The sequence below is a fragment of the Anabrus simplex genome, chromosome 4, assembly GCF_040414725.1.
Source record: "Anabrus simplex isolate iqAnaSimp1 chromosome 4, ASM4041472v1, whole genome shotgun sequence".
NCBI classification, from domain to species: domain Eukaryota; kingdom Metazoa; phylum Arthropoda; class Insecta; order Orthoptera; family Tettigoniidae; genus Anabrus; species Anabrus simplex.
The window spans coordinates 57,196,487-57,223,103 of NC_090268.1; the positions used below are offsets into that span (position 1 = coordinate 57,196,487).

At 39.3% G+C, this 26,617-nt stretch overlaps 1 protein-coding gene across 2 annotated transcripts in view; it reads left to right on the forward strand.

Annotated features, from left to right (window-relative positions):
- gwl (serine/threonine-protein kinase greatwall) overlaps positions 1-26,617 on the forward strand; it is a 221,217-nt gene that overhangs the window by 44,344 nt on the left and 150,256 nt on the right. For both annotated transcript variants that reach the window (XM_068227454.1, XM_067146201.2), the window contains exon 4: positions 24,754-24,854. In XM_068227454.1, the coding sequence (XP_068083555.1) occupies positions 24,754-24,854 (101 nt within the window). The remainder of the gene's footprint in view (positions 1-24,753; positions 24,855-26,617) is intronic.

Consider the following 26,617-nt stretch of genomic DNA (forward strand, 5'->3'; position numbering starts at 1 on the left):
TTCTTGTTTCGTAATGTATTACAAGTCATGGACAGATCACATGCTCTCCAAATAAGCTGCATGGTGAGCTCAACACGTTTCTCAGCCGCTTCTTTCCCTTTATAACAACATATTTGTTCTGTTATACTATCCATTTCATTTATTAAGATACCAAGAAAATTTTTCTCTCTCCATACTTTCTATATTCCACCGTGTTGGTTTATACGATGTAATATTAATCTGTGAAGTTTTAGGAAGAATACAAAAAGTAATGTACTGGTGAAGCCAATTATGAAGCCTTTCTCATGCAAAGAAAAGCTACAGCTAACACCATCTGCAGTGCCAAGAGAAATTACCCCAGGAGCCTACTGCAACAGGCTGAAAATAATTTTCAGAGAAACAATTCAAGAGAGCTGTACAAAGGACTTAAGAAGCAAATGACCCAGTACACAGCTCCTACCCTCATCCTCCACGGGCCAGATGGAAAACTTCAACTGAACAATAAAGACAGCACCAAAACTCTTGCAGATTCTTTCCAGAAGCTACTAAACGCAGAAGAACCTAAAGAAAAGCTTATTTTCCATGAGCCTTCACACAGGAACCCTGATTCTCAACCACCTGTGAGAGAAGAAATAAAGGACATCATCGCTGGTCTCAAGAACAACAAGGCTTCAGGTGAAGACGGCATAGTTGCCGAGATGTGGAAACGTGCAGATGACCAGTCTTTGCAGAGCATCCATCACATCATAAAGGACATATGGACAACAGAGTCCCTACCCGAAGGATGGACGTCTGCCGTGATTCATCCCATCCACAAGAAGGGAAGTAAGATAGACCTCAACAATTATAGAGGTATTTCCTTGTTACAAATTACCTACAAGATCCTCTCTGTAGCCCTGCTCAATAGAGTCACCACACAGCTAGACTCACAGTTAGGTGAATACCAAGCTGGTTTCCGTAAGAATAGATCTTGTCCTTCTACAGATACACAATCTTAAGACAGTTCTCAATTACAAAAGCCGAGGTGGACATTCCTGGGTGGTGGTCCTAGTAGATTTTCAGAAAGCTTATGACTCTGTGGACAGACACCCTTTTCTCCATACTATGGGAACTTGGTCTGGATGGGAAGACCCTACGATTGGTTCAAGCCACTCTGAGGAACACGACGTCCAAGGTCAGGTTCAGAGGTGAACTATCCAAAAGCTTTCCAATCAGAAGAGCAGTTAGACAGGGTGATGGTCTCTCCTGCATTCTCTTCAACTGTGTCCTGGAAAAGATCATTAGAGAATGGAGACCGATGCTACCACCGGGAGCTGGACTGAAGCTTGGGTACAAGAGAGACAACCTCATTGTCCCGTGCCTAGCCTTTGCCAAAGACCTCATTTTACTGGCAAACAATATAGAGGAGGCTACCTACAACTTACAGAGTCTTTATTGTGTAGCAGTTAAGACTGGTCTGAAAATCAGCATCCAGAAGACTGAATTTATGACCAATATCAAGCAGGCCCCTTCTACAATTCCTCTCACAGACGCTACCATACAAAAAGTACCTGCAGTTAAGTACTTGGGAGAATGGATCTCTGTGAATCGGAGCGAGAACCCAGCCACAGATGCCAGATGTACCAAGTTTGAAAGGGCTTATCACTCGTGTCGTATCTGTTCATCTAAGTGCCTCTCCAAGAACCTCAAACTCAGACACTACAACTCGGTAGTCAAACCATCTGTTCTGTATGCTTCTGAGTGCCTTGTAATGGCTAGGAAGGGCCCACTCAGAAAGCTGGAGTTAAAAGAGAGGAAGATTCTGAGGAGGATATTAGGACCAATCAGAGAGGAAGGAGGCACTTACAGAATCAGCCATAGTGATGAACTGTATGAACACCAGGAGGACATTGTCACGTCTATAAGGAAAAGGCGCCTGACCTTTTATGGACACTTGGCCCGTCTGGATTCCAAAAGACTCACCAACAGGATATTCACAGTAACAGGAAGAGGCAAGGCTTCTAAGAACAAATGGATCACGTCAGTTAAGTCAGATATGGAACAACCAGATATCCCACTGCTACAAACTCATGACCGACTACTGTTCCGTCAAGCCATCCGATACGGAGTTTTCCCAACGTCCCTTACAAGTAAGAAGACTACAGGAACTAAGTGGACAGAGGAGAGAAAGCTGGCTCATAGTCAGCAAATGAAGGAGTATTGGAAGAAGAAGAAAGCAACAACTTTACCATAGAGTAGATACAAGCCCCGTGGTCTTCAGTAGGCCTAAACGACAAAGAAGAAGAAGAATGTACTGGTGATCACTTCCCGTGTATTCTTCAATCACCTGCCAGTCATTGTTATTCGACACGATTTCCTCAGATACAAAAGTCACGTCCGGTATGGTTCCCCTACAGCCCGGTCATCGGAAGGTTGGCACATTTCCAATATTAGTGACCACCAAACCTAACCTAGCGACCATCTCCATAGTTCGGTGCCCTCTAGAGTCGTACTGTGACATACCCCATTCTAGTGCTTGGGCATTGAAATCACCAACCACAATTAAACCGTTATCAAAACCTTGTAATACATCCTCTAGGCCATCCAGCTTAGCCTGAAATTCAAATACTGACTCATTTGGCGTAAAGCAACAGCTCACTAAAGCATATCTACCAGTGTGGACCCAAACAAAACCATCTCCGCATCCTTGGTTTGATACTGGGCATCTACCCAAATCTGGTATCCAAATTGCAGCTGTCCCACAATTATCCACGAACCATTCTGGGTGATCTCTGTCTTGATAAGGTTCACTAAGAAGAAATACGTGTACTCCTATCGCAAAGGTCATCTGCGTCAAAAGATCATTGGCAGTTCTACTCCTGTGCACATTTGCCTGAATAACCTTCATCATTTACTACTAGTTTTAGCCTTTTCGAGAGCTTCACGAAACGCTGTGCAGGCTCTTGAGTCAAGTACATGACTTCGATTAGCTTCGTCGATGTTAATGTCTGTGCAAATTATGCATCTCAGATTTGCTTTGCAACCTACCGCCCTATGCCTGGCTTCTCCGGACTTAAAACAAAGTTTGCTTCTATCTGCACCTTTGCAGTTTCATGCATGGTGCCCATACGAAAGACATCGAAAGCAGCGAGATACCACGATCCTTTTTCGGATTCTACAATCGAACCATCCTATTTTAATTTTACCCATTTCTAAAAGTTTCTGCTGTTCGGATTATTAATTGAGACTTTCAGTTCTCCTTCGAATTTCTGAAGATCCTGTCTTACAGCTTCCTCTACATCTAAAGCAGTGGTGATACTGTCCATGTCCCGAATTTCTAAGGTAGTGCGGGGAGTTAAAGTCTTCACATCGCCATCCGTTCCAAGGGCATCTCTTAATGATTTATTAAAATTGTCCCTGTTCTTGTTTTTATGTCTTTATTAAAAGCGAGAAGATTCACCCCAGTCTGAGTTTTACGAATAGATCGAATGCTCACACTGCTGTCTTCCGGTTTTATCTGACTCCGAATACCCTTCAGAACATCTGCAAATGTCTTGCCGTTTGTTGGTTTGATAAGGACAGCATCAGAACGATCACTTGATTTTAAATGGGTCTGTTTATCTTGTTTTTCCCCACTATCAATGGGCTCCATTCTGCCAGAATCCACCTCATCTGTTAAAGGTTGGATATCTTTATCCTCCATTTCCTTCATGTTTTTTTCTTATAGGAAATCTCGACCCATTTCTCCTTATCTTTCTCCTCCCCGTTCGTCACTAACGGTGTTGTGGGCAATTCATTTATCTCTACTGTTGTTTGTTCCTGTTTTAGATTTTCCCTAGCTCTCTCCCAGGATGTCCTGCATGCTGCTCCAGCATCGAGAGCTTCCTCCAATTTTCGTAATCCATTCTGGATATCCAACTTTTAAGATTCTTAAGCAGAATGGCTAGAATGCTTTTCACCAATGCCCTAGCGATCTCAAGATGTTCCTCCTCTTTACGCTGTTCGTCCATTATTATTTTGTCACTCCTCCCATTAGGTACTTGCGTCATATCCTGTGTTCCAAAACTGGCACATTCAAGTACGTTTGCACTCCTATTATGACACGAAAGAGAGAGCTCTACCGGATCTCTCTGAACTGCCTCCGTCATCATGCAAGAAGGAATCTAACTGGCCGTGACTGAGCTGCGGCGGTGAAGGATCCTGTCTTTGATGTCGTATATTCCTTGAAAGCAACTTATAACCTATAATCCTGGATGATCAAACACTTATCTACAATTAATTTGTCTACAAGACGACGAAATGATTTGATGAAGTTGTAAAACAATACTACAGGTACTAGAAGAATATTCTAGCTCAACTTCTAGTGATGCATATAATTAATTACTTATGAATACATCATAAGAAGTACACACTGATATTCACCTATCTTTCCATCATGCAACAGCAATAATAATAATAATAATAATAATAATAATAATAATAATAATAATAATAATTGGTGTAGGGATGTGGCAAACCCATCACCCAGTGGGAAACCACTGCAATCAGCCAGCTGAGTATTGGCAGGAAAACCATAACTATTCGGGTAAGAGGAAATGCCTGCCCACAGCCGGAGAACATCTTGAGGCCCTCCAGGGCTAACAACCTTGGTTGTATTCAGAATGAGCAATTTGCTCCAAGCTAAGCTAAAGCTTCTCAAGCATGAGGTAAAACAAAGACATGAAGTTAATATCCCAGGTGGCAACTTTTCAAAGAAATCCACATTCGCCGACAAGCGATGCATGCATCCCGTTCGGATTCTTGGGGGGGGGATGCAACATCGTGCTAAAGACGAGTCGGAGCGTCTTGGAAATCCTGAACAGACACGAAAGCTGAAACCCATATCTAAGACATTTTTGGCAATGTTCAACATAAACAGTCTAATACAAACTGGTAAGATGAAACAGCTGACCAATGCCCTCCACGAAAATAAAATCGTAGTAATGGCTCTGCAAGAAACTCGCTTCACTGACGAAGATGCATTTGAGTCTGAAGGGTATCGGTTCTTCAAGAGCAGGTCCCATAAGAGAGTAATGAAAAACACCCCTATCTTCGGTACAGCTTTTGCTGTCAACACCAGAATCCTTAGGTCAATCTCATATTTTGAAGCTGTTAATGATAGGTTATGGCTACTATCCCTGCGTTTTGCAAATAAAACTTATATGCTAGTCAATGCACATGCTCCAACTAATAAACAAAACAAAAAAGACCTGGAAGGCACAGATAGATTCTGGAACCTCCTGGATGTCAGATTAGCGAAAATCCCAAAACACCACGTCAAGATCCTAATGGGTGATTTTAATATACAGGTAGGACGTGAACGAAAACACAGGAAAGTTGTTGGGCTCTACCCAGCACACAAAAGAACCAACAAGAATGGAGAACGCCTCGTTGAAGTATGTGATAACTACAACCTCCAACTGATGTCAACACACTTTCGTCACTTACCAAGAAAACAGATGCCATGGAGATGCCCAAACAAAACAATAGGAGAATTCCAAATAGACCCTGTTGCTATATCTCGAAGATAAAGTCCGGAAATCATGAATGTTACCGTAAAAAAGGGAATAAACATAGACTCAAATCACTATGTTTCAGTAATCAAGTTTCGGCCTATCCCTCTCAACAAAAATAAGAACGAACCTACCACAATTTGCTTTGACACAAAAAAGCTCAGAGAAAGAGAGAATTACTTCAAAGAACTTGCCCAACCAATGGAAAAAGACTTCAACAGCATGAGAAAGCAGATGATACAAGCTGCAAAAGGAGTGTTCGAAATCAAGAAGAGGTAGAAGCACACTTGGTGGAACGATAACTGCGAGAAGACCTTAGGGGATCATCTGAATGTCTGGAAAAAGTATTACACCTCAAAAAAAAGAAAAAAAGAAGTTTGCAAGATGTACAAAACACATTAAGCACAAACAGAAAGCTGGAGTTAAAAGAGAGGAAGATTCTGAGGAGGATATTAGGACCAATCAGAGAGGAAGGAGGCACTTACAGAATCAGCCATAATGATGAACTGTATGAACACCAGGAGGACATTGTCACGTCTATAAGGAAAAGGCGCCTGACCTTTTATTGAGAAGTGCAAGTATGAAAAGGAACTACTGGACAAGATTGAGCAAGACTTTCATAGAGGTGAGACCCATGAATACTTCAGAAATTTTAAAAAGAAGGTACAAGGATACAAGGCACCTTCCCTTTGCTTTCTAAGGAAAGATAGAACTCTTGCAACATCAAATGAAGAAAATGCAAAATCTTAGCTAAGTATTTTAACGACCTTCTAAACTGTGAAAAACCAGCCAACCCCATCAAAACAAACCAGTGAGCCAAAATCTGCCATCTTCTGCACCAAATCGCGATGAAATCAAACACCACATAAAGAGACTGAAAGATAACAAGGCTCCTGATGAAGACTTCATGACTGCGGAACTGTAGAAACATGCCCCGGAAGAAGCAATTGACATCCTACACCAAACCATTGTAGATATATGGGAAAAAGAACAACTACCAGAGGACTGGAAGCTAGCCTTGATCCATCCTTTACACAAGAAAGGAAATATAAGAGATGTAAACAATTACTGTGGAATTTCTCTTCTGTCAGTAGCCTACAAGATCCTGTCACTGTCCATCCTTGAAAGACTGGAACAGCAAGTTGAACACAAACTCGGGGAATACCAAGCAGGTTTTTGGAAAGGCCGATCAAGTGCAGAACAAATACTTAACCTAAAAACCATAAGAAGATACCATATGCTGAGAGGTCGAACCTATGTATCTACATTTGTAGACTTCAGGAAATCATATGACTCCATCGACCGTTATGTGTTGCGTAACATCCTTGCAGAAATGGGAGTCGATTAGAAACTGCTGGCGATGATAAGGGCAGCACTAACTAATACCAAATCCAAAGTAAAATTCCAAGGATGTTTCTCTGAACCCTTTGAGATCAAGACAGGCGTGTGACAGGGAGATGGGCTGTCACCTCTTTTGTTCATCAGCGTACTTGAGAAGGTAATACAGGAGTGGCAAAAGATGTTAAAAGAAAGAAATCTTTACAAACCCATAAGGATTGGGACAAAGAAAAATGGAGTGGAAATAGATTGCTTAGCGTTCGCTGATGATATAGCCCTTATGACAGAAAATTTCGAAAGTGCAACAGAACAGATCAATGTGTTGAAGGAAGTAGCAGAACAAACAGGTTTACAAATTTCCTTTCAAAAGACAGAAGTAATGTCAAATATCAAAGATGATACAGCACAACTAAACACCAAATATGGAACGATAAACCGTGTTGGTAAATTGAAATACCTTGGGGAATGGATTCAGCAAAATGGACTTGACAAGGAGGCCATAGCAGCAAGAATCAAGAAAATGGAAGTCACTTTCCAAACCACCCGCACCATATACAACAAAAAGTGCTTTTCCCTGAACACAAAAATTCGTCACTACAACACTGTCATCAAACCAGTATCGCTGTATGCATCTGAATGCCTTATCCTGTCCAAGAAATGTTTGCTTGCAAATTTAGAGAGGAAAGAAAGAAAGAAAGATCCTACACACCATACTTGTTCCAAACTACAAAAATGACATCTACATTAGAAAATCCAGGCAAGAAGTATACTCTAAGATAGAGAAGATCACGGACACAATGCGTACAGGCAGAGTTCGCTTCTACGATCATATACGACGGACGTACGACTCTCGATGGACGAAACATATCTTCAGTATATTTGACTCAAAACCAAAAATGGCAATGCCATGGTACGTTAATGTCAAGAAAGATCTTAAAGAACTGGGCCTACAAGCAGAAGAGCACAAGACCAAAATCTTTTCAGAGCAGCCATCAAGACTTTTGGGACTTTCCGGGACGAAAAATGGGTAACTGGTGCTAAATGGACAGAAGAATGTCGTTCTAAACACAGTGAGCTAATGAAGATGATGTGATCAAGCAAAAAATGAACAAATGCCAGAATGTAAAGTGAGGCTTATCGTAGTCCCTAGTTGGCAGATTAGCGAAGTTGATTGAATTAATAATAATAATAATTATATATATATATTTATTTTTTTTGTGAGGGAGAGTGGAAAATCTTTCATAAGACGCTTGTAAGGGTCTGCACTCAACAAGTGTGTGGAGATTCTTACCCACTAAAAACCACACACCCTTTTCCCACGACGTTTATCTCCGCCCCGGAAACCGCTCTCACATTACTTCAGGATGGATGTCGTGTTTAATGCATCTTGTGCTTCATCTTCCTTCTTCTCTTTAACTGTGTCATTATCATCCAGGTCCTTCTGATGCACAATATTTTCTACGTAGATTACCACCTGGTCGCAAGACTCTTCGTAGCATTACTGACACGATCCCTTCTGGCATCAGTTCTCCCTGCATAACTTCTAAGCATCTTCTTTGTGGCAGCCAATGAATACACACAAAGAAAGTAATACGTCATCGATATCTCTGCAGTATATGCACATCGGACTAGTTGCTAGCCCTAGTCTATGAAGAAATTTTCGGAAGTATCCATGACCTGTCTAGAACTGTGTGAGATAGTAGTTCACTTTACCATGATTTCGGCCAACCCATACGCCCAGAGAAGGTATCAGTCTTTTCGCCATTTCCCTCTAGAATCATCTTCCCATCTTGTTTGCCATCGTTGCATTCTGCGACTAAGAGCCAAAGCCTTTGCCCTTTTCCTTCCTAGCTCTTCTTGTGTGAGGCAAATTTCTTGTCTTTTGAAAGCCAACAAGTCAATAGGAGCTACCCTGCTGCTACTACTAGAATGGCAGGTTCTGATACTGTACGATATGCGCAAGCAATTCGTAAAGCTGCTCTCCGTTGTACAGCCAGAATTCTTGTCCGATATTTCGCAATTTTTAACGATTCAGCCCAAATTTCCGAACCGTATAGAAGTACCGATTTAACAGTCAACATGAGGAGCCGCCTTTTACTAGATTTCGGCCCCTCGATATTTCCCATGAGTCTACTCAGTGCAGTCATAGTTTTCGCTGCCTTATCTGTTACCCGTTGGATGTGGTCCCAATATGTAAGCTTAGTATCAAGCGTTACACCAAGATATTTTGTGCTCCTAGTTGTTTCGATGGCTATCTGACCGATCTGCATTGGTACAACAGTATTAATCCTTTTCCTCGTCAGGAGGACAATTTCCGTTTTATGATCTGCGAGTTCTAACCTGTGATTATCATTCATTCTTTAACACGTTTCATCACCTGATTCAGTTTAAATTGAGCCAGCTCTAGGTTACGGGTTACTATCAGAGCAGCCACATCATCAGCATAACCCACGAGTTTCACATCTGCTGGCATCTCCAGCCGTAACAAACCATCATACATGATGTTCCAAAGGTTTGGGCAAAGAATTGAGCTTTGCGCTGCATCAGCTGTGAGCCGTTTTCTTCTCTGACCATCTTCCATGTCTTATAACAATGTACGGTCTTTCAAATAGTCACGCAGTATGTACATGAGATATTCTGGTAGCTTGAAAGTTTTTTGTAGAGCTTCCAAAATATCACTCTATCTTGCCAAGTTGAAAGCATTTTTAACATCTAGAGTCACAAGAAGCGTCAGCTTTCTAGAGTAATGGTTACCCATTTGAGCTCGTTCTGCTGTCTTCGCCACTTCCTTCACAGCATCTGCGAAATCCATGTTGTTGGTCAGATAGGTCGCCAGCTATTCGAACTGCTGATAGTATTCTCGGCTGTAGCAGCTTCTCTAAACCTTTCCGGGCAGTGTCCAGCATACGTAGAGGTCTGTAACCCCCAGTTTTCCCTTTACTGATCAAAACCAATCTAGCTATCTTCCAATGAACGCTAAAAATTCCCGCTTTCAAACAATGATTATACATTCTCAACAGCAGTTGAGGACATAATTCAACTGCCACCTTTAGTACTTCTGCTGGAATATCATCTGGTCCAGGAGCTTTCTTATTCCTAAGGGAATTAATTGCTCTTTATCAATTCTTCAGTTGTAAAAGGTGGTACATTATCTAGTTCTTTCTTGGCCTCATCGTCAATCCTCTCTGCATGATCAAGGAATAATAATAATAATAATATCTGCTTTACCCATATAGGCTATTGTTACGACGGGCTCGCCACACCCAAAGGCATTTATACCTACTGCCAGGTTCAAACTTAGGCCGCCCCTAACATGGAGACAGACGCCTTTCGTAGCTGTTCCTTTGGAGTACAGACGCTACAGGTTTGCCCCTTCCGCCATCTCCACTGTACCAAAGTTCATCTTCTCCGCCGTAGATGCTGTTGAGGACTTCACCCATAACCCAGGGCAAGGACCCTCCATATTTATGACCCCTGGAGAGAGGGTGTCCCAGTATTTTAGAGCCCCCAGGAATTGGGATACCTGTTGTTCCACAGGTTGTATTGGGTATTTCAACCAGCCCTGCATACTGTAGGGGCCCCCTATCTGCCAACTAGGGACGCACTCTGTAGGGGTCAGGTTCCCTTGGTTACTTTCGGAAGTTAACCTTACCCACAAAGGCTGAGGTTATTTGCAGGTTACTTGGTTATTTGGTGCCTCGGAAGAGGTTAGGTCGTCTCCTGGTAAAAGCGATGCACAGCTTTTTGGGTGGTGGGAGAACTGTGAGAAGTGGGCAACCAGCAGCAATTGAATGTATAGTTTTTTGTGTACATAACCCAAATATTTTAATATCATGAGAAGACACCTTGATTTTGGCTCAGTTAATCTTTGAACAGACTGCAACGTGTTCAAGGAGCCAGCTTTGATCGCATTTCTATGCGTTAACTGAAACCTACATTTTACGATTATCCATCAAAAGCAGCTTTTAATATATATCTGCTTTACCCATATAGGCTATTGTTACGACGGGCTCGCCACACCCAAAGGCATTTATACCTACTGCCAGGTTCAAACTTAGGCCGCCCCTAACATGGTGACCATCAGTGCACCAACATTTTATGAACCTCTATTAAAAGCAACTCTTTAAAATCAAGATTCTTTACACAGAAGAGCCCTTTCTAACATCACGCATCGCATTCACATGAACTGAGTATGTAATTTTATGTACACAACTCAAACATTTTGATATCTTAAGAAGACACTTCGGCTTTGGATCACTTGAACTTTGAACGGACTGCGGCTTATATGGAGAGCTAACTTCAATCGCATTTCTATGCGTGAATCGCGACTAGCATTTCCTGAATAACTATGAAAAACAACTTTTTAACATAGAGCAGCAATTCAGCATTTTAGGAACCTCTATTAAAAGGATCTCTTTAACATAGTCCAACAAAAATCTTGAACATTGCCTTATTTCTCATATAGTATGTAAATATCATTTTTAATATTATTGACATTGCACTGTGTTTTCCATTGCTTAAACTTTTTACAGAAATTATTTTATTCAACCAGCCTTAAAATTCTATTGATTGTACGTTCAGTTTTTTAAGACCATTGTGTCGTTAAATTGTTTATTTTATTCTATACATTTGTGTAATATAAAAATATTTAATTATTATTGTAATCAGCAATAGAGCCAATTTTCATGATTTGATAACTAATGGAAAAGCAATGGGAGTATGGGAATGTTATGGTGATGACATTTATTGACATTGAAAAGGCATATGGCAGTGTCCTCAGGACTGAAGTTTGGGACAGTCTGGTGCAAAAAGGAATTGGACAGGGATTGATAAAAATGATCATGGCAATGTACAAGGAATGTTGTAGTTGCGTGCAAACACAAGTTGGTTCAAAATCACTAGTGGGTTGAGACAGGGAAGTGTTCTGTCACCAATTCTGTTTACAATAGTAATGGACGACATCATGAAAACAGCAAAAGCAGCATATGGAGGAAGAGAAATGAACATGTTGTTATTTGCAGATGACATTGTGATTTGGGGAGAAGAGGACATGAATGTTCAAGAACAGTGTGATGTGGTGAATGGGAAGATCGAAGAATGTGGATTGAAAATAAGTGTAGAAAAGAGTAAAACTCTTGTTATGACTAGAGGGGAGAAAGAAGGGAAAGGTCAGACTGACTTGCAGACAAGCTGCTGGAAGTAGTGGAGACGTTCAAATACCTGGGGAGTGAATTAATGGAGAATGCTCGACTGGATTCTGAAATTAGTAAGAGGATTCAAGCTGGAAGCTGCTTCTATCATAGTGTAAGAAACATGTTATGGGACAAAGATGTGTCAATGGAAGCAAAGAGAACTATGTACAAGATGTATTACGTACCCATAACGACTTACGGAGCAAAAACTTGGACAATGACAAGGAAGCATGAGAGTCAAATGCAGGCAGCGGAAATGAAGTCCTTGAGGAGTATGATACAGAAGAGTAGAAGAGACAAAATAAGGAATGAGAAAATCTGGGAAGAAAGTGGAGTGGAAAAAATGAATGGTAGAATAGAGAAGAGCCGATTAAGATGGTTTGAGCACATAAAGTGAATGAGTGATGAAAGAATGCCAAAATCAGGTGATGGAAATGCAAATGTAAGGAAGGAGAGTCCGCGGACGACCACAATTGAGATGGAAGGACACAGTCCAATGCAGTATTAGAGAAAGAAACCTGGACTGGGACACAGAGTTAGAGGAGTGGTGGAAAGAGCAAAGAAAGTGAAGAGAAACCATATTTGCCCCTCTATCTGGACATCATCCTTGTAACGAACAATCTTTACATACTGCTGACTGAATACTTCTCCTTTTTGAAGATCCTCACATACACTAGTAAAGTCAAATAAATTAATAAAAAAATAAAAAAACTGGGAGAAAACTTTATTCTTCTAAAGAGTCATAGGGAAGGACTGAAATCATGCAAGGAAGTTATTGAGTGCCTTAAATCAGAGAATTGTGCAATAAAGAACAAGATCAGCAACTTACAACAACAAATAGATGATCTAGACCCATGTGGAAGGCGGAATACACTGGAAATACATGGGATTCCCGAAACGCCAAACAAAGATGTGATCTCCTTAAGTGAAAAATGTAGGTCCAGAGGCGTAAGACTAAATGTAACTTGAGTTGTGCTGACATTGCGATTACCTCTTGGGAAAATCTCACTTTAAACAGAAGGATTATTTTCATTGAAGCCAGAAAGATGAAAAGGGAGAGAGATTCTGGATAACTTATTTATGGGTGTATACCGGTAATGCAGGAAATATTAAACTTAGGAAGAAAGCAAGTGACAGGTATGTATATACTCTTAGAACGATTGATGATAAGAATTTGGAATGATTTAGACGACTGTAAGGGATAAATTATCATTTTACTATGAGAATGTTAAAGAGGGTTAAACACCACAATAAGCGACATATACACAAGTGTCCTTCCTAGTAATTGTGACGTGATCATGGTGACAGAGTCATGGTTGACGAAGAGCGTATATGATGGGGAAATGCTAGATAAAAGATATGTTTTTCGGTGGGATCGTGTTCATAAGAAGGGTGGTGGTGTTTTGACAGCTGTTGCTAATACTTCTAAAATTGTTCTTGTAGAAATTAATGTAGAGAACATTGAATGTGTCTGTGTTAAATTTATTTTAGGTGAAAAGGTACATCTCCTGGTAACTGTTTACTTTCCACCAAACTCTGATTTAGAAACTTTTTTTTTTTTTTTTGGTAGTACTTGAAAATATCAAATTCATACAACATGATGTTATTATAACGGGTGATTTTAACCTATCTTTGACCATTGATAGTAACTTTAATTTACTTAACAGTGGACCAAAATACTTTGTTCTGGCTAATTTTATTGCTTTATTCAATCTGAGGTTGTTTAATAACATAAAAAATGCCAATAATAAAACACTTGATTTAGTCCTGTCCAACCATGTAGGGAATATTAATGTATTCAGAAGAGATTACCCCCTTGTGCCTGTAGATTCTAATCATCCTGCTTTATATTTTGAACTGGTTGTTAACATTGAGCAAGTCAGAATATTACCTGTCAGCATCTACAATTTCCAGAAGGCTGATTTTTATGAATTGTATGCATTGCTACAAAAATATGACTAATCAGTTATTAATGAGTGAAAACTGTAATAATGCAGTCCTTGATAATCTTTTCACAAAATATGTTCCTAAAAAAACAGTGAATAAGAAAAGAATGTATGCTTGTTGCTTTACATTAGATATAATTAAAATGTTGAAATTAAATGAGACTCATGGAAAGCACCTGAAGCATTCTGAATATAGTACTCACATGTGCAAACAGTTAAGAAAACGGTCTAATTTCCTTATTGCAAGGGCATACAAATTGTATATATTACAGGCACAGAATAATATAAAAAGGGATCCAAAAATGTTTTGGGGTTTCATAAAAAGTAAAACGAAATAATAGTTTGTTCGAACAGTGTATGACATATGGTGGAAACCATTTGGTAACTGCACAAGGAATAGTCAACATGTTTGCATGTTATTTTCAAACTGTTCATGCACCCCAGCCGTCTTTGTGTATAGCCTCTGAGCCAGTATCAATGGTTACTGCTCACAGTTTACAGATGGGTTCTATACGTGAAGATGAGTACAAAGACGCAGTAACAAAACTTAAGGCAACTAAATCTGCGGGACTTGATCATATTATCATTTGATCATTATTAAAGGATGTACAGAAATGCTAATGGTTACACTATGTGCCATATATAATTTAATTTTATAGACACAAATATTTCCTGAACTTTGGAAAACAAGTAAAATAACTCTGATCCTTAAATCTGGTAATAGTTTGAAAATTGAGAACTACAGAGTTATCTCAATAATATGTGCTTCAGCGAAGCTCTTCAACAAATACACTGTTAGAATATTTAATCATATCAAATTATACGTATCAGAATTTCAGCACGGGTTTTATCGCAAGCATTCTACTACAACTAAGCTTATGAAATTTATTTAGGATGTTTCAGATTCAATGAATGAAGGGCTTCCTTTAGATGTAGTTTATATTGACTTTGGTTGATCTTCTAAGTTTTTGAAATTAATTTCCTCATATCTGTCGGACAAAAAACAGTTTGTATCTTACGCACGAAAGTTCAAAGTTAATTCTGAAGTCCCTCAGGGCTCAAACCTTGGTCCACTGTTCTTTTTATTATTTATAAATGACTTACCGGTACCGAAAGTAATAAAATATTCAAAGTGCTTACTCTCTGCTGATGACCTAAATATTTATAAGCAAATTACTGAGTATGATGATGCTATGGAAAATGCAAACCGATCTGAATAACTGTTACAAATGGTGTGTTGCAGACAGACTGTTTTTCAGTATTAAAAAAGTGTTTTGTGATCAGATTTTCTCGTAATATGAATGTGTTTGTTCATTACTATAGTATAAATGGTGAGATCTTGCAGAGGTATAATTTAGTAAATGACTAGCTGATGTACCCGTGCTTCGCTACGGGATTCTCAGAAAGACTGTCTTTGTGGTTTTCCTAACTGCAGTTAACTTAGGCCATTACAAAAACGTCCGTAAGAATGTAGGGATTAAAAGCAATGTTATCATATAAAATACTCGCTCGAATGAAAAACCGTACATTTTCTCACTTTTAACGAACAGTACTACGATGCTGATCTAACAGTTCAAAGTTCCAGTGCTGGAATGACCAGGCCGCAGACAGCTGTGAACACTCCTCTGCCACTGTTCCGTTAAATATACACACTTCTCATTCCAATCAGTGCCTCAGGGTAGGGATTGAATAGCTCGAATGCAATGATGAACCAGTTTCTTATGTACCAGTAGTATCAGAAAATGTATGAATCAGAGGAATGTCATGCTTAAAAAGAAAGTTATCTAACTCCCCAGCTACTTCCCACCAATATTCAGGCAGGCTGTTATAGGCCTACTCAGTACAACTGGGCGAGTTGGCCGTGCGGTTAGGGGCGTGCAGCTGTGAGTTTGCATTCGGGAGGTAGTGGGTTTGAAAACCACTGTCGACAGCCTTGAAGATGGTTTTACATCGTCTCCCATTTTCACACCAGGCAAATGCTGGGGCTGTACCGTAATTAACGCCAGGGCCGCTTCCTTTCCACTCCTAGCCCTTTCCTATTCCATCGTCGCCATAATACCTATCTGTGTTGGTGCGACGTAAAGCAAATTAAAAAAAAAATACTCGGTATACAGCAGTAATCCCATCTATCAGACATGACTGGCAACAGAAGACACAAAGCACATCACAACAATGGTCAATGTAATGTTATTGTTGTTCAATGTTATGAGCTTTCTGTATTGTAGGCCTTTACATTGTTTTCTTTCGTATTGGTAGGTGTGCTAGGTACCAACTGACGAGCCCACCCTAGCATGCGAGGGCGAAACGCTGGCAACCAAGAATGAGTTAGCTGGAAAATTTATAATGTCCCATAACGGACCATTTATATTGGTATTATAAATTTACTCATTCAGGACAAATATTTCAAATTCCCTATGGGAATCAACATCTATATCTTATTAAGGCATCTTACGAAATTATTTATAGCGTAGACTGTAATTCCTTATTCCCCGACTTTACATAACGATTTTCATTAAATTCTGTTTAGCCATTTTCTCGTAACTTGGCGCTGATATGGACTTAACAACAAAAATCCACATTCATGAATATCTCTGTTATCATAGCTGGTACGGTAAAAATGTATAAGACATAACTGATCGGAAATGTAATACTATATAACTTCAGTAATGTAGTATTTGTCGATAGGGCCAGTAATAACACAAATATTTGAGAATTAAATTTTAGGCCTTCCCCTTAACTACCATTCTATTCTGCGTGAATAAAATTATTTATAGCCTAGATTGTAACGACTTACTTCCTGACTGCATACCGATTTTCATTAAGATAAGGCCACTAATAGCATAAAAATTTGAGAATTTTTAGATCTTCCCCATAACTACCATTTCTTTCAGTGTGAATAAGATTTTTTATGGTCCATATTGTAGCGACTTATTTCTCGACTTTGCATACGAATTTTCATTAAGATAGGACCACTAATACCGTAAAATAAATATTTGAGAATTAAATTTTAGGCCTTCCCCCTAAACTACCATTTCTCTCAGCGTGAATTACATTATTTATGACCTAGATTGTAGCGACTTATTCCCTGACACTACATACCGATTTTCATTAAATTCTCTTCAGCCGTTTTGTCGTGATGCGTGTACATACAGACAGACAGAAATTACGGAAAAAATTAAAAAGTGCATTTCTTTGCTACTGTGGACACGACCGATACAGAAATACCATCCTTTTTAAATTCTGAGCAATGTACGGACAAGACTCTTACTTTATATACTGTATATAGATTTGAGTGTTATGCTTAATTCAAAACTTTCATTCAACAGTCATATTCATAAAATTACAAATTATGGATTCAAACAATTTAGGGTTTATTATTAGAAATACTTGAGAACGAAGATACTTCAAAAATCTTATTCAGTTACCTTGTTAGAAGTAAACTTGAATATGCATGTGTAGTGTGGGCTCCACAATACATGTGTACAATGAACAAAATAGAAAAAATACAAAACAATTTTTTTGCGATATTTATATTTTAAAAAATATAACCAATCATTATAGAGGTTCTTGTAGAACTCTACTATATCACTTTGGCCTAATGCAGCTCAGTACATGTAGACCATTAGCTCAACAGATATTTCTTTACAAGACAGTTAATGGAATATTAGATAACCAACAGTTTCTGAAAAGAATCAACTTCAGTACCAAGAGGGTAACTCAACGTTTGAGACAACTCAAGCACCTCACATCATAAAAATTCATCAGTTGTAAAAATGTGTGGAATGTATAACAGAAAATCTTCAGACATCAGACAAATAGATTTGGCTTTATCACTTCCTTTATTTTCAAAAATGTTAAAACAATATTTGCATCAAAATGAATAATTTATGGGAGTTAATTAATTGATCACTGAAATATGACGTATGTAATGCCTCTATTATTTTTGCCAATGTATATGTGTTTGTGCATTTACTATTCTTATGATTATTTTCCTTTTTTTCTTTGCTAATTTGTTTTTCTTTAATTTTGATATTTTATGTGTTTGTATGTTTTATTGAAAATATGTTCGAATTATTCTTAATTTCGCCATGACAGCTCGATAGCTGCAGTCGCTTAAGTGCGGTCGGTATCCAGTATTCGGGAGATAGTGGGTTCGAACCCCAATGTTGGCAGCCCTGAAGATGGTTTTCCGTGGTATCCCATTTCACACCAGGCAAATGCTGGGGCTGTATCTTAATTAAGGCCATGGCTGCTACCTTCCCACTCCTAGCCCTTTCCTGTCCCATCGTCGCCATAAGACCTATCTGTGTCGGTGCGACGTAATGCAGCTTGCAAAAAAAGAAAAGTGATCGTGATTTAGCCATGGCAGTCTTGGATTTTTGGTAAATGTTCTTTTGTATATATAGGTACCATTTATATATTGAATGTATTTTGTACCATCCATTGTAATTGGGGATGTATTAATTAATAAATAAATAAATGAATAAGTAATTATGGAAGCTGCTGGGGGGTGCTGAGTAATGAAATTCAGAGCATGGCCAGTACACCTGATTGTTATGAAAGGTCTTGCTCATAGGGTCAGTTGTTCTGCAATAGCACTTTCTGGTCCAGAGAGGAAAGCAATGGCAAACTACCTCACTCCTCATCTTACCTAGTATGCCTCTTTTTGGCACCATTATAGATTTTTGTGGTTTCTGTCTAACTGCATAACCTATGGTGGTGCTATTTGATGATCCAACCAGCCTCTGAGATGATAACAGACAGTGAACTAATTTATGAACAATTTAAACTTTTTGCTGTGACAGCAAGTATTATGTAAAATGACAAAGACGTCTCCATATAGTAGTCAGCTATAGAATTCAGTGAGCTGTTTCAAGGACGATTTCATCGAAAGTGGCGGTAAGATTACCTGATAATACCAATATAATGGTCCGTTATTGGACATTATAAATTTTCCAGCTAACTCATTCTTGGTTGCCTGCGTTTCGCCCTCGTGTGCTAAGTTAGGCTCATCAGTTGGGACTTAGCGCACCACCCAAGACGCAAGGCTAGTGCATACTGTGGAGGCCACTGCATAGGCTACTTGAAGCCACCAGCAGTGCCAATGCACTATGAGAGCTATGTCTCATTTCCAAAAATTGATGCCTGCCTGGCCATCAGGTAATACAGATGTTGATTCCCATAGGGAATTTAAAATATTTGTCCCGAATGAGCAAATTTATATTATATTATATTATAAATTAAATTATATATATTATATTATAATTTATAAATTATTATAAATTATATTATAAATTTACTCATTCGGGACAAATATTTTAAATTCCCTATGGGAATCAACATCTGTAAGATTACCTGATGTTCCTTGTGTGACGTCAGTATTAAGGTAGATGGAAGACATATAAAACACATATGTAAGGCATCAGAAAAATAAAGAACTTCTTGGGAAAGCTTTGACACAGTCATTCATACAGAGTTCTTTGCAGAAAGCAGAAGACTGAATGCTTTCTTCACCAACCTTACAGCTGCTTTGTAGAATGCGGCATTTCCCTTCATAAAGTAAATAAACTTTCAATGAACAATTGCTGTGGAAAGTACACAGAAAGATGTGTCCTGGAAGAAAACACTGTTCGGAAGAATTACTTGCAGCCAATATATGAAACCAATGTAGGAAATATTAAAGAGGTACCTAGTTGGAGAAAATCCTGTTTGTTATGAAACACCCAATTGTGTCTTAAGAGCTGTCCTGAATATCCTTGTGATACTGCATGTCAGGAGAGCCATCAAAGCCAGTGTTATTTGCAATGTATTAATTGCAAGCAGTCAACTCTACAGCCATCATGCTGATTTTTAGTGCCTGCTGCTGCAACCTCTGGCCTTCAGGAATACCATACAAGAAAACATGGCAAGTTGTTATTGATCAGGCACCATGCATGATATCAGCATTTGGACAGTTGAAACCTCTATATCCCAGGTGATTCAAGAAAATTGCATTGCACCCCTCAGCACGCAGAAATCGAATGACAGCACGCATTTTACACTTGGTAGGATACTCTGTGGTTCTAGGCATGTTTACGTGCTCACTGAAATGAAATGGCGTATGGCTTGTAGTGCCGGGAGTGTCCGAGGACACGTTCAGCTTGCCAGGTGCAGGTCTTTTGATTTGATGCCTGTAGGCGACCTGCACATCGTGATGAGGATGAAATGATGATGAAGACGACACACCCAGTTCCTGTACCAGAGAAATTAACCAATAATGGTTAAAATTACCGACCCTGCCGGGAATCAAACCCATGACCCCTGTGATCAAAGGCCAGCACGCTAACCATTCAGCCATGGAGCCAGACACGTGTTCACTGCGTGCTCAGAACTGATAAGTGCGACGTAATGCAGCCGACAGGCATACTAGAGGTACTGTGCAACACTTCATTGAATTCTCACTGTGGTTTTAATTTCGCGACCGATCGGAAGTTTAAAAAAAGTACCCTTCGTACAACACTTTCTGTATTTTGCAAAGTGGTAAATGTAAGCTTGTGTGTGCCATGTGTATCCATGAATGTGCGTAAGTGCATTTTCAGTTAAAATAGCATGGTTTTTTCTTTAAAACCCAGCATAAGCCCAAAAGCCAATATTATGTCTACAAGTATGGGGTATGAAAGCATCAATGTTTATATTATAGGATGATATTGATGAAGCTAGGTGTAGGATCAGAATTTTTTACTTTACTGCAGATAAAAATTTAAAAACAAAACTCTGTTTTACATAAATTTATTGAATAAATAAACAAGGAGCAAAGAAGAACCTAATAATATTTAAGCAATCCTTCATAGAAAGGGACATTTAGTCATTGCTAGCACGAAACAGTTTCTAATCAGCAAAAGGATCCCAAGATAGCGGGTTCAAACCCGGCAGAGGTAGTCGGATTTTTGAAGGGCGGAGAAAAGTCCAATCGACACTCCATGTCGTACGATGTCGGCATGTAAAAGATCTCTGGTGATACATTTGGTATTTACCCGACAAAATTAATTAAATCTCAGCCATAGACGCCCAAGAGAGATCCGGTTTACTCTGTCTGCCATCTAGCGGACCTAGAGTAAAACGGAACGTCGAAATTGACGAGCAGACAGCCAGATGGCGTCAAATCGAAATGTCTGCAAACGGTAGCTGAGGCCATACGATTATTATTATTATTATTATTATTATTATTATTATTATTATTATTATTATTATTATTATTATTTTAATCTTAAGAATTCAAAACAGTTCATTAAATTATTATGAGCAATAAGGATGCAAGCATATTCCTTTGTTGAGGTGTTTTAGCACTTATCGAATGCATAACTTTTGAGATGCGTAAAACAAAGAATGCCTGAAGGGTTAAATTCAATTTACATGACAATTATAAAATAATTGATACACGTTTCATAGGGATTTGCGAAAACTAGAAACAAAACTCAAGACGTAAGTATATTTGGATGCCGTTATGCATCATTAGACCAAGCGCCAAAAGTTGGTTTTGAGATATTCACTTTAACTTTAAGTTTGTGTAAATTTGAACCATCGTAATTTTGCTAAACTAGTATTCCTGGTATAGTAAGATAATACATTGTACCTTCTCACCAAATTTCAACATTTTTATACTCTCAGTACATAGCTTTTCTTGAAAAAATTGGCGCTTTAGTCTACTGATGCAATTTAAGGTATTTCTCACAATGCTACACCAATAACCCATTACTGTTGAGTAGGTATCTACTGAGTAAGTCTTCAAAAAATATAATGTGACCACGGTCATGATTGAAACCTGAACCTCCTACTGTCCGGACAGGCACACTAAGTGATTGAATCACCGCTAGCCATGCCACAACTCCGGCACATTATTCAAGTTTTAGATGGAGAAACGCTATAAGGGGAGCTATTCCCATAAGTCATCGCTATAACCACTTACTGATCTGAGGAATTTCAACTGACCTGAATCAAATACAAATGGTAAGAAATGAGCCATTGTAGTCTGTACAATGCAATGCATATTTGTTTATGGATTTTCCTTCATTATAGGCCTAGTATGTTCTGAGAGTACAGTACTGACAAGATATTTTCAAGCCTATGGGTAAGTTTTGTTATGCTTTAGACACACGTTAGTTGCTAAATAGAATGACAGTCTCTCATACCATTAGGGGCCGTACGTCGTATAGTCTACTGATGCAATTTACAGTTTAACTGATTCCCGCTATGTTGCTTAGGTTTTTAGTTAACTGACAACTAATGGCCTCTTGTAACGCAGTGGGGAATTTATTATAAGTAGTTCAAGTTTTTCTATACAAGATAGTGCTAAAATCGCCATTTTCATCAAATGGTGTTTAGTCTACTGATGCATAACTCCATCCATTTATTGCTGGATGCCTGGAATCATATCAGCAAACAAATGCAGTTGTCGAACATATGCTACGATTTGAAATAGGTTATTATACCCCACACCTAAGTGAATTCTACTCTGTTGAATCTGGGCTTCTGAAAATGGTTTTCCGTGGTTTCCCATTTTCACACCAGGCAAATGCTGGGGCTGTACCTTAATTAAGGCCACGGCCGCTTCCTTCCAACTCCTAGGCCTTTCCTATCCCATCGTCGCCATAAGACCTATCTGTGTCGGAGCGACGTAAAGCCCCTAGCAAAAAAAAAAGAATCTGGGCTAACCCCATTCTACAGATAAGGTATCTTAAAAAACATAGTAGTTACAAAAAGGGTATAAAGAAAAGGGTTACTTTATCACAAAATGATGGAAAAGATTGTTGCTTGTGGTTACATGGTTTGGGTAATGTAGCTGTCGTCTTGCATTCAGGAGATAGTGGGTTCGAACCCCACTGTTAGCAGCCCTGAAGATGATTTTTCCATGATTTCCCATTTACACACCAGGCAGATGCTGGAGCTGTACCTTAATTAAGGCCACTGTTTCTCCCTTCCTACTCCTAGCACTTTCCTATCCAATCGTCACCATAAGCCCTATCTGTGTGTCGGTGCAACATAGAGCTAATTGTAAAAAAAGAAACAAAGATTATAGCTTGGAATCAAAATACCCCCTAAAACTTTACGTATTACTCAGAAATGCGATGAACGTTAAATGTCCTGGCTCCAAGCTTGATGGCTGCAGTTGCTTAAGTGTGGCCAGTATCCAGTATTCGGAAGATAGTGGGTTCGAATCCCACTGTCGGCAGCCCTGAAGATGGTTTTCCGTGGTTTCCCATTTTCACACCAGGCAAATGCTGAAGCTGTACCTTAATTAAGGTCATGGCCACTTCCTTCCCACACCTAGCTCTTTCTTGTCCCATCATCGCTATAAAACCTATCTGTGTCGGTGCGACATAAAGCAACTTGCATGTATGTTCAGTCTTCAGCCCCAAGGCTGGTTGGATTCTCAACAGCTCTACCATCAGCTGTCATAGATGGCCTAGGCATCACTGAAGAGGCCTACTAGGGAAATGAGGAGTGAGAGGTAGTTTCCCGTTGCTTTCCTTACCGAGCCAGAAGTTGCTATTACATATCAGTCTGCCAAGCCCACTGGAATGCATGCACCAACCGACCCTACGAGCAACATTTTCACACTATTCATAGCAGGGACTGGCTGCGGAAGGAATGGCATTACTAGCATCGCTCATACCTCAGTCACTTTCATATTGTCAAAGCCAAGGATAAGACAGAGACAGATCAATGAAAGTAACAAAATTGCTCTAGCCCATACCAGAAGACATAGTGCACAGTAAACACTAGGTCCTGCCAGCAAAGGCATACAAAAAAAAAAAAAAAAAAAAAAAAAGTCCTGGAAATAATACAGCAAAAATAATAATTCAACTTGAAGTTTTAATTTTAAAAAGGAACATCATACCCCGAAGATTCAGCAAAGGCTCTTCCAGAACACATCCTTCTACCACGAGCTTCAAGCAATAAGGTCCTTCACAGTGCGCGTTGCTTCAGGCTCGAGCTACCTGACATGAGATGTAAAACCCTAAGTTAACAGTTTGGCTCAGAGTCAATCAGCGGACAGTTTTCTGACCTAAGACTTTTCTCATCCAGTCACTTTCAAATTTCGTCCTGTCTAGCTTTGTTCTTGGATGCTTCTAGAAAGATGATCTAAATTACGCACATGTTCTGGATACAGGGTATCCAGCAAGTTACAATACGTCCTGATTATGTAATGTTGCTCCACACATGAAATAATTGTACAAATTGAAACTCTGAGCTTAAGATAATGATCATATCCGTAGCTTAGTTGAATACATGTGTGCCTGGTAAGAAATCCTACCTGTCGGTCTGAGTGGCTCAGATGGTTGAGGCGTTGACCTTCTGACCTCAACCTGGCAGGTTCAATCCAGACTCATTTCGGTGGTATTTGAAGGTGCTCACATATGTCAGCCTCATGTTGGTAGATTTACTAGCACGTCAAAAACTGCATGACAAAAATTCCTGCACCTCGTCGTCTCTAAAAACCGTCAAAGTACCTAGTGATACTTAGTGGCATTAGAAATCTTACCTTTTTGAGAAACATATAGAAATCATTCTTTCTATGATTTTATACTTACAAACTGAAAGAAATATCGACCCTGGATTTAAAATAAACCAATGCTTCATTTTGATTTCTTGTGGCAATTTGTTTGTATTTGTTTAAGGTTGTCCGTATGATACACTTACACTTTCAAGCTTATCTGAGATAAAATGTTTCTGTATACAGTAAATTATTTTTTGAAGTGTGAAATAGCAATTTCTTTTTCTTTTCAGCAAGGTGTTTCTTGGTTGTAAGAAGAATAATCGTGACCAGATCTATGCCATTAAGGTTATGAGTAAGAGCTCAATGATAAACAAAAATATGGTCAGCCAAGGTATGTCTCAAATAAGCTATAATGTTCTTTATGTATTCTTAATCATTTATGCCATAGTATTGACCTAGGAAGGAAGTGTACATTCAGTTCACAAATCTGACAATGAATATCAAGTGACGTCATATTTCTGGCTTCTAATACTGGATAATTGACCGTATTTCACATTTGTCTGGCCAGCTGATCGCCTTAAAACATTTCAGTCATAATATGAAGCACAAACACTGCCAACAGTGTATATTTGTGTGGAGAAGATGCCCAGAGACAGTGCAAATGTGGAAAATTACATATGTGCTGGCTTTCAAAAGGAATGTGAAAAATGGTCTGTACTTTGAAATTGTACTTTATAGTTTGATTCTTCTTCTCTTCATGGGGCCTCTAAATATTTGTTCCTAATTAGCGTCGACCTCTAAGATCTTTTGCTACCATGTTTTGCCTTTATTCCCACCTAGATATACCTGCTCTCTTCACAAACCTGCAGATTGTTCTTGCTGGGTCTTCTTTGGTTTTTTTCTCTCTTTTCACCTGGTAGTCTTAGAGTGGAGAGTCTGATTCTACCCTGTGCCTCACATTCGAAAAGTATGTGTTGAGCTGATTTCTCTGCTTCGTTGCATTTCGAGAGGTATGGAGGTCACGGCCATGATTGGACCTGCTGGATGGCAGAACAACCTATGATGATGATGATGATGATGATGATGATGATGATGATTACTCCAATTATATGTAGGTGTTTTGTCAGCAGTCCTAGTACCCATCTTATATTTTCTCTGCTGAGTTTCAACAGTTTTTTAGTATGCTTATTGTTTGGTCCTTTTATCAGTTCCTTTACAAGCCTGCATCCTGGAGTATTTTTCCAGTTCTCCATTTGTTTCTTTTGTACCAATTTTCCTATGTATTGTCGCGCTTGTCCATAGGAAATCCCGCATACAGGTTCTGGGCCTACAAAATGTGTTCCTGCCCCTTTCCTGGCCAGTTTATCCGCCTTTTCATTTCCTTCTATACCTGCATACGGTGGCACCCATATTATTTTGACAGTGTTGTACTTTGAGAGCTTCAGGAGAAGTGAATGGCAATACCAGACAATTGTGGATATTATCCGAACTGCTTCTAGTGCCTTAATGGCCGCTTAGCTGTCCGTAAAAATGAAAATGTTCTTATTCCTATAGTTCATTTTCAGATTTTCTTCAAGACATGTTGTGATAGCTATCACTTCCTCTTGAAAGACTGTAGTGTGTTTGCCCAGGCTCATCTGGATTGATCCCTCAGGTCTTCCCCCGTTGATCCCTCCTGAGCCATCCATAGTCTTTGAGCCATCAGTCCACCACACTGTATCTTCTTTATCAGTATTCCATTTGTTGATATCCCAGTCTTCCTTTTTTATTATCTGGGTCTCAAACGTTTTTTCGAAGTTCTAATTTGGTATCATATGATGAGGAGGCATGTGTAGAACTTCCTCTGGCATTACTCTGTTAATTTTACAGTGTCCTAGATTGGGTCTTTGTGCATTCCAGCACTCTGATTGTGCCAATCTATATTAATTCATTCTAGCCTGTCCTTTTATTTATGAAATTGCCTAGTGATGGGAGGTCTGGTAAAGTATTCAAGGCTTCTGTTGGCGTAGTTCTCATAGCCCCAGTTATGGCTATGCATGCCATTCTCTGTAGGCCATCCAATCTACTACTGACTTTCCCTTGGCTTACTTTCTGCCACCAGATGATTGCAGCATAGGCCATCAATGGTCTAATGATCATTGTATATATCCACAT